Source organism: Mercenaria mercenaria, unplaced genomic scaffold, assembly GCF_021730395.1.
Source record: "Mercenaria mercenaria strain notata unplaced genomic scaffold, MADL_Memer_1 contig_814, whole genome shotgun sequence".
Classification (NCBI taxonomy): Eukaryota; Metazoa; Mollusca; class Bivalvia; order Venerida; family Veneridae; genus Mercenaria; species Mercenaria mercenaria.
In genome coordinates this window covers 14,321-24,457 of record NW_026463720.1, presented here as the reverse complement: position 1 = coordinate 24,457, position 10,137 = coordinate 14,321, and the positions used below count along the sequence as shown (strand labels likewise).

The 10,137-nt window shown below is 38.0% G+C and overlaps 1 protein-coding gene across 1 annotated transcript in view; it reads left to right on the top strand.

Moving 5' to 3' along the window:
• LOC128554863 (intermembrane lipid transfer protein VPS13D-like) overlaps positions 1-10,137 on the top strand; it is a gene marked incomplete at both ends in the record, with an annotated part of 63,833 nt that overhangs the window by 40,680 nt on the left and 13,016 nt on the right. Inside the window, one exon of the mRNA XM_053536177.1 lies at positions 4,945-5,124. Within this exon, the coding sequence (XP_053392152.1) occupies positions 4,945-5,124 (180 nt within the window). The remainder of the gene's footprint in view (positions 1-4,944; positions 5,125-10,137) is intronic.

Below are 10,137 nucleotides of genomic sequence, written 5' to 3'. Positions count from 1 at the left end.
AATTCCAAAACACTATTGATCAGATGGAGGAATTCCAAAACAAAACCACAAATAAAATTCAGATGGAATTCCACTATCCCAGCACAGGCAGATCTAGGAGAGGGTGGACCTGCGCACCCCTCTAAAATCTGCAGGGCGTATCAACACACCGGTGGGCCTGGCATGCCACATGTCTGGGGGCAGACCTCCTCCGAGTCCCCTGCAGTTCTGCCTGAGGCTGCAAGGTGCTCAGTTACCGTGTGTCGCCATCTGGGAGGCACTGCAATAGGGCTGGTCTGCAGAGAGGCTATGTACTAGCAGGGAAGACTTACGCACTCGGCTCCTTTTTCACCAGAAGGCTAGCCAGCGGTGGAGGCTGAAAGCGGAAGGTGACAAGCACACAACACACAGCACACCACACTTGACGCATCAGCAGACCAATGCGTAGCAATACTTCATTCACTTGTTAGCTCACCTGAGCACTGCTCAGGTGATTTTTTGTGATTGCTCGATGTCCATCGTCCGTCATCTGTCTGTCAACATTTAGCTTGTGTATGCGTTAGAGGCTGTATTTTTATGCCCCCGAAGGGAGGCATATAGTTTTTATACGCCCGTTTGAAAAACGGGACGTATTATGGGAACGCCCCTGGCGGGCGGGCGGGCGGGCGGGCGGGCGGCGTCCACAGACCTTGTCCGGAGCATATCTTCTACATGCATGAAGGGATTTTGATGAAACTTGGCACAGTTGTTCACCATCATGAGACGGAGTGTCATGCGCAAGAACCAGGTCCCTAGGTCTAAGGTCAAGGTCACACTTGGAGGTCAAAGGTCAAATTCAAGAATGACTTTGTCCGGAGCATATCTTCTTCATGCATAGAGGGATTTTGATGAAAGTTGGCACAATTGTTCATCATCATGAGAAGGAGTGTCATGCGCAAGAACCAGGTCCCTAGGTCTAAGGTCCACAGACCTTGTCCGGAGCATATCTTCTACATGCATGAAGGGATTTTGATGAAACTTGGCACAGTTGTTCACCATCATGAGACGGAGTGTCATGCGCAAGAACCAGGTCCCTAGGTCTAAGGTCAAGGTCACACATGGAGGTCAAAGGTCAAATTCAAGAATGACTTTGTCCGGAGCATATCTTCTTCATGCATAGAGGGATTTTGATGAAAGTTGGCACAGTTGTTCATCATCATGAGAAGGAGTGTCATGCGCAAGAACCAGGTCCCTAGGTCTAAGGTCAAGGTCACACTTAGAGGTCAAAGGATACAAGAATGAAAACTTTGTCCAGAGCATTTCTTCTTCATGCATAGAGGGATTTTGATATAACTTGGCACAAATGTTCACCACCATGAGGCGGAGTGTCATGCGCAAGAACCAGGTCTCTAGGTCTAAGGTCAAGGTCCCCACTTAGAGGTCAAAGGATACAAGAATGAAAACCTTGTCTGGAGCATTTCTTCTTCATGCATAGAGGGATTTTGATATAACTTGGCACAAATGTTCACCACCACAAGACGTAGTGTCATGCGCAAGAACCAGGTCCCTTGGTCTAAGGTCAAGGTCACACTTAGAGGCCAAAGGTCAGATACAAGAATGACTTTGTCCGAAGCATTTCTTCTTCATGCATGGAGGGATTTTGATGTAACTTGACACAATTATACACCATCATGAGACGAAGTGTCATGCGCAGTTCCCTTCTTTAGAATTACTTCCCTTTGTTGTTACTATAAATAGCTTATATTGTAACTTTTTCATTACTAGTCGTAGGGAAAAATCGAGACCCCTTTTCTGTAGTACAACATGCATGCTACATCCAATTTTGAGGTGTATTTTGACCAGTCTCTACCTGGTAAAGATTTTTGTGTGGACTTACAATTTTTTTTGATTTTTTTTTTTTTTTTTTTTTTTTTTTTTTTTAAGATTAACTTCCCTTAGTTGTTACTATAAATAACTTATATTGTAACTTTTTTATAATTGACCGTAGGGAAAAACCAAGACCACTTTTCTGTGGTACAACATAGATGTTACTTTCCAATTTTAGGTGTATTTTAAGGTATCTGTACCTGGTAAGGAGTTTTTTTGTGGACTTAGAAAAACAAAACACTTAGTTATTACTAAACAACCACAAAATTAAAATTCCATTTGCAAATACAGGTGCTAGAGTAAAGAAATTTGCTGTGACGGGCGTATATTGTGACATTCTTGCACTCTTGTTGAACCATCTGTCCGTCTGTCGGTCCGTCGGTCTGTCAGTCTGTCCGCAATTTTCGTGTCCGGTCCATATCTTTGTCATCGATGGATGGATTTTCAAATAACTTGGCATGAATGTGTACCACAGTAAGACGACGTGTCGCGCGCAAGACTCAGGTCCGTAGCTCAAAGGTCAAGGTCACACTTAGACATTAAAGGATAGTGCATTGATGGAAGTGTCCAGTCCATATCTTTGTCATCGATGGATGGATTTTCAAATAACTTGGCATGAATGTGTACCACAGTAAGATGACGTGTCGCGCGCAAGACCCAGGTCCGTAGCTCAAAGGTCAAGGTCACACTTAGACGTTAAAGATTAGTGCATTGATGGGCGTGTCCGGACCATATCTTTGTCATGGATGGATGGATTTTCAAATAACTTGGCATGAATGTGTACCACAGTAAGACGACGTGTCACGCGCAAGACCCAGGTTCGTAGCTCAAAGGTCAAGGTCACACTTAGACGTTAAAGATTAGTGCATTGATGGGCGTGTCCTGACCATATCTTTGTCATCGATGGATGGATTTTCAAATAACTTGGCATGAATGTGTACCACAGTAAGACGACGTGTCGCGCGCAAGACCCAGGTCCGTAGCTCAAAGGTCAAGGTCACACTTAGACAATAAAGGATAGTGCATTGATGGGCATGTCCGGTCCATATCTTTGTCATCGATGGATGGATTTTCAAATGACTTGGCATGAATGTGTACCACAGTAGGATGACGTGTCGCACGCAAGACCCAGGTCCGTAGCTCAAAGGTCAAGGTCACACTTAGACATTAAAGGTCATTTTTCATGATTGTGCATTGATTGACGTGTCCGGTCCATATCATTGTCATTCATGCATGGATTTTAAAATAACTACGCATGAATGTGTGACACAGTAAGACGACGTGTCGTGCGCAAGACCCAGCTCTGTAGGTCAAAGGTCCTAAACTCTAACATCGGCCATAACTATTCATTCAAAGTGCCATCGGGGGCATGTGTCATCCTATGGAGACAGCTCTTGTTCAACTGATCTTCATGAAATTTGGTTAGAATGATTACCTTGATGAAATCTAGGCCAATTTCGAAAATGGGTCATCAGGGGTCAAAAACTAGGTCAATAGGTCAAATAAAAAAAAACCCTCGTGTATGTGATAGAGGCTGTATTTTTCAACTAATCTTCATGAAGTTTAGTCAGAATGATCACCTTGATGAAATCTAGGCCAGTTTCCTAAATGGGTCATCAGGGGTCAAAAACTAGGTCAATAGGTCAAATCAAAGAAAAACCTCGTGTATGTGATAGAGGCTGTATTTTTCAACTAATCTTCATGAAGTTTAGTCAGAATGATCACCTTGATGAAATCTAGGCCAGTTTCGAAAATGAGTCATCTGGGGTCAAAAACTAGGTCACTAGATCGAATCAAAGAAAAACCTTGTGTATGCAATAGAGGCTGTATTTTTCAATTGATCTTCATGAATTTTGGTCAAAATAATTTCCTTTATAAAATCTAGGTCAAGTTCGAATATGAGTCATCTAGGTTAAAAAACTAGGTCACTAGGTCAAATCAAAGAAAAACTTTGTGTATGCGATAGAGGCTGTATTTTTCAACAAATCTTCATGAAATTTTATCAGAATGATTACCTTGATGAAATCTAGCCCAAGTTCGAAAATGAGTCATCTAGGATCAAAAATTAGGTCACTAGGTCAAATCAAAGAAAAACCTTGTGTATGCCATATAGGCTGTATTTTTCAAATGATCTTTATGAATTTTAGTCATAATGACAGCCTTGATAAAATCTAGGTCAAGTTCGAATATGGATCATCTGGGATTAAAAACTAGGTCACTAGGTCATATCAAAGAAAAACCTTGTGTATGCAATAGGGGCTGCATTTTATACTAGATCTTCATGAAATTTAATCAGAATGTTTGTCTTGATGAAATCTAGGTTGAGTTTGAATATGGGTCATCTAGGGTCAAAAACTAGGTCACCCGGTCAAATTAAAGAACAACCTTGTGTACTCAATAGGGGCTGCATTTTACACTGGATATTCATAAAATTTATTCAGAATGATTGCCTTGATGAATTCTAGGTTAAGTTAGAATATGGATCATCTGTGGTCAAAAACTAGGTCACTAGGTCAAATCAAAGAAAAACCTTGTGTATGCAATAGAGACTGTATTTTTCAATTGATTTTCATGAAATTTGGTCAGAATGATAGCCTTGATGAAATTAAGGTCAAATTCGAATATTGGTCATCTGGGTCAGAAACTAGGTTGCTAGGACAAATCAAAGAAAAATGTTTTGTATGTGATAGAGGCTGTATTTTTCAAGTGATCATCATGAAATTTGGTCAGAATGATTGCCTTGATCAAATCTAGGTCAAGTTCGAATGTAGGTCATCTTGGCTCAAAAACTAGGTCACTAGCTCAAATGGAAGAAAATACTTGTTTACACTTACGAGACCACATTTTTGGTCCAATATTAATGAAAATTGGTCAGAATATTTGTTTCTATGAAATCACTAGGTCAATGTTTACACTGTTATGGTGTGTTTCTCAGGTGAGCGACCTAGGGCCATCTTGGCCCTCTTGTTATTCCATAGTATGTGTGTTCCTCAAAAACAGTGATGTCTATTGATGACTGGTAGAACAAACATTAATTGAGCTCTTAACACTCTTCTAGGCTGTTGTAGTACAGAATATCACCATGATTATGTCTTTCAGGCTGATTTGAGTAGTCATCTTGAACTAGGTATCTGTCTGGAAAACTTCCAGATTTGTCGAGAACTTTGGATACCATCCGGTACAAGGAGTTACAAGGTTAAACTGCGATTGATCGACTCTGAGGAAAGATTGCTTGAAATCTATTTGGGAATACTATCTAAACTTGGTGGATCATTAAAGGTATGAATGAACTTTCCTAACTCACCTGAGATGAACACTCAAAGGTGAGCTCTTGTGATGTACTTTATTAGGTCTCTGGCATCTGAAGTCCATTGTTTGTATTTTATTGGTCCCCTACTGGTTGAAAGCCAGTCTTGGGGACTATAGGAATGCGCTTTTCTGTCATTCCATCAGTCCGTTCGTCCACAATTTCATATCCTGTCCATAACTCTGTCATTCATAAAGGGATTTTAATATTATTTGGCAAAAATGTGCCTCATAATAGGACAATGTGTCATGCATAACTTTCAGACCCCTAGCTCAAAGGTCAAGGTCACACATGGCAGTCAAATACAGTCGAATACCGTTACCTCGATATTCAAGGGACTGTAAAAGTTGCATCGGCGTATCTGAAGTTCGACGTAACGATATCAACGATATCTGGGACTACTTTGTTCTTTTGTCCGACGTCTATATTGTTATTATATCCAATGCTTTTTCCAGAGGGTTTGAAAGGGGAAAGAAATGATATAAAATGTAAATACGATATTAATCTTATTGACAAATAAAGCATCTTAATTTATTTAAATACATACATACAACTTTTTAATTTTTTAAAATATACATTTAAATATTAACATTTTATTCCTTCCCTAAACTAGTCTGAATGCAGCGATAATGTTCCTAGTTGAGTAGTCATTTTGACTGTGCTTCGATAACGAAAATTTGCCTGTTAAATACGCATACTGTTACTCAATCCTAAATGGCAGATTTTTACTCTGTCAAACAGAAATTATTTCATCCAAATTACTTGTTATATTGGAAAACAGCTTTCCTGCTTTTATACAAAGAATTATAAAACAAATTTTATTTTATACTTCCTTGTTTTATAAGACTAATTATTGGGAGTTAAATAACTTCATGACATTTATATTGGATTAAAGATTAAAAAACAAACAAAACAAACACACAAGCTAACTTAAGTATGATTAATACATCGTCGGACAACAATAGGTTGATTTTCACACCTTACAAATCACATGGATATTTTTTGACAATCTGTGATATCGACAAAACCAGGTGTAAAAACAGTATAGGTAAGTTGACGGGACTGAAAAATCTCATCAAGCTAAACAAAATATCGAGCTAATCATATCGAGGTAATGATAAATAATTACATTAAAATAAATAGGGAAAAATCCGGACCGACTCAAACACGTGCTAACCGGAGTATCGAGCTAAACGATATCGAGGTAACGATATTCAACTGTATATCATGGCCACTGGCACCAGATCAGAAAGAAAATGCCTCCGTACATGTTATACCCTACCCCTAGGTATTCTATAAGAACCATGGTCGTGAACGGGAAAATATACGAACCCGTTTCAATCGCGCATTTCATACCTAAAACACGCAGTGGGGTAAATGTGTACTATGGATATCAAACAAGTGGTAATTTATCTTCCATTGTGTACCGGTCACATTTTTAGCTCGACTATACGAAGTATAAGGAGAGCTATCCTACTCGCCCCGGCGTTGGCGTCGGCGTCTTTCCGCGTCCCCACCTTGGTTAAAGTTTTGGTGCACTTTCTCTTTTTTCAACATATCTCTGTAATTACTTGATGGATTTAATTCAAACTTGAAATACTTATTCCTCATCATCATCCACATCATCTGACATAAGGGCTATAACTCTGACACCAATATTTCATGAATTATCCCCCCTTTTCACTTAGATTTTCAGGTTAAAGTTTTGATGCACTTTCACTCTATCTCTGTTATTACTGAATGGATTTGATTCAAACTTAAAATAGTTATTCAACATCATTACCCACATCATATGACACAAGGTGCATAACTCTGGCACCATTTTTTTCATGAATTATTCCCCCTTTTTACTTAGAATTTCAGGTTAAAGTTTTAGTGCACTTTCACTCTACCTCTGTTATTACTGAATGGATTTGATTTAAACTTAAAATAGTTGTTCAGCATCATCACCCACATCATATGACACAAGATGCTTAACTCTGGCACAATTTTTCATGAATTATTCCCCTTTTAACTTAGAATTTCAGGTTAAAGTTTTGATGCACTTTCACTCTATCTCTGTTATTACTGAATGGATTTGATTCAAACTTAAACAATTGTTCAACATCATTACCCTTATCATATGATGCAAGGTGCATAACTCTGGGACCATTTTTTCATGAATTATTTCCCCTTTTTACTTAGAATTTTAGGTTAAAGTTTTGATGCACTTTCACTCTGTCTCTGTTATTACTGAATGGATTTGATTCAAATTTAAAACAGTTGTTCAACATCATCACCCACACCATATGATGCAAGGGGCATAACTATGGCACCAATTTTTTTTTAATTATTCCCCCTTTTTACTTAGAATTTTAGGTTAAAGTTTTGATGCACTTTCACTCTGTCTCTGTTATTACTGAATGGATTTGATTCAAATTTAAAATAGTTGTTCAGCATCATCACCCACACCATATGACACAAGCTGCATAACTCTGGCACCAATATTTTATTAATTATTCCCCCTTTTTACTTAGAATTTTAGGTTAAAGTTTTGATGCACTTTCACTCTGTCTCTGTTATTACTGAATGGATTTGATTCAAATTTAAAATAGTTGTTCAACATCCTCACCCACACCATATGATGCAAGGGTCATAACTCTGGCACCAAATTTTTATTAATTATTCCCCCTTTTTACTTAGAATTTTAGGTTAAAGTTTTGATGCACTTTCACTCTGTCTCTGTTGTTACTGAATGGATTTGATTCAAATTTAAAACAGTTGTTCAACATCATCACCCACACCATATGATGCAAGGGGCATAACTCTGGCACCAATGTTTTATTAATTATTCTCCCTTTTTACTTAGAATTTTAGGTTAAAGTTTTGATGCACTTTCACTCTGTCTCTGTTATTACTGAATGGATTTGATTCAAATTTAAAATAGTTGTTCAGCATCATCACCCACACCATATGACACAAGCTGCATAACTCTGGCACCAATATTTTATTAATTATTCCCCCTTTTTACTTAGAATTTTAGGTTAAAGTTTTGATGCACTTTCACTCTGTCTCTGTTATTACTGAATGGATTTGATTCAAATTTAAAATAGTTGTTCAACATCATCACCCACACCATATAATGCAAGGGTCATAACTCTGGCACCAAATTTTTATTAATTATTCCCCCTTTTTACTTAGAATTTTAGGTTAAAGTTTTGATGCACTTTCACTCTGTCTCTGTTATTACTGAATGGATTTGATTCAAATTTAAAATAGTTGTTCAGCATCATCACCCACACCATATGACACAAGCTGCATAACTCTGGCACCAATATTTTATTAATTATTCTCCCTTTTTACTTAGAATTTTAGGTGAAAGTTTTGATGCACTTTCACTCTGTCTCTGTTATTACTGAATGGATTTGATTCAAATTTAAAATAGTTGTTCAACATCATCACCCACACCATATGATGCAAGGGGCATAACTCTGGCACCAATTTTTTATTAATTATTCTCCCTTTTTACTTAGAATTTTAGGTGAAAGTTTTGATGCACTTTCACTCTGTCTCTGTTATTACTGAACGAATTTGATTCAAATTTAAAATAGTTGTTCAACATCATCACCCACCCCATATGATGCAAGGGGCATAACTCTGGCACCAATTTTTTATTAATTATTCTCCCTTTTTACTTAGAATTTTAGGTTAAAGTTTTGATGCACTTTCACTCTGTCTCTGTTATTACTGAATGAATTTGATTCAAGCTTAAAATAGGTGTTCAACATCATCACCCACACTATATAACACAAACTGCAGAACTCTGGCACCAATATTTAATGAATTATGTCCTTTTTTGCTTAGGATATACTTATATAGTGTTTTGATACATTTTATCTTTACCTCTCTTATTACTTTAAGTTGATATTTTTGACATAGACTCAGGCTATTGTGCAATATCTTCATCCACAATTGGAGTCATTAAACACTCCAGTGACAGCTCTAGTTTCCTCAGATGAGCCCAGTTTCACTATCCAGCATCAAAATAGTCGAGCGCGCTGTCTCCTGTGACAGCTCTTGTTTCAATACATCTTATCTTTGACAAACAATGCGTAGTTTATAGTAATTTCAACATTACACAAAAAACTTGCTTGAACTTCCCTGGTGAAGTTCCGTTCTAGATTACAAAACCATTCTGATTGGCTGTTGTAAAAATGTATGTCAATCCTCATTTTACTACACGTGTTCGCTAAAATGTGAAAATGCAACAAAATGTGCAAAATGAATAAAATATACAGAACAGATGCAGACCAATGTACGATTTCAAATTAAATATCATATACAAGATGAATTTCATTCATCATTTCGAGTTTTAGTGTAAAATTGTGATTTTTGTAGAATCTGTTTTTGTTTACATTTCGCCAAACATGTGCGCACTGCCGTGACCTCTAGACCGGATGTTCATTGGGGAAGTTCAAGCAAGTTTTTTCTGTAACGTTGACGAAAGCATAAAATATGTTGATAATCTCAGCAATATGGAATATTGAGACAATGTGACTGGTGCACGATTGAAGATAAATTATCGCTTGTTCAATATACTAGGTACCCATTCACCGAACTGCGCGTTTAAGTTGAGAAATGTACGATTGAAATGGGTTAGTGCACTTTCCTGTTCATGACCATGGTTCTTACAGAATACCTAGGGGTAGGGTATAACACGTACGGAGGCATTTTCTTTCTGATCTGGTGCCAGTGATCATGGCATAAATAGGGTCTGTTTCGTGTCCGGTCCATAACTCTGTCATTCGTTAAAGGATTTTTCTTGGCACAAATGTTACCCATGATGAGACGACATGTCATGCGCAAAACCCGGACCCCTAGCTCAAAGGTCAAGGTCACAATTGGAGGTCAACAGGGTTTTTAGCTCACCTGAGCACAAAGTGCTCGAAGGTGAGCTTTTGTCATCGCCCTGTGTCTGTTGTCATCGTCGTCCTTCCGTTGTCAAC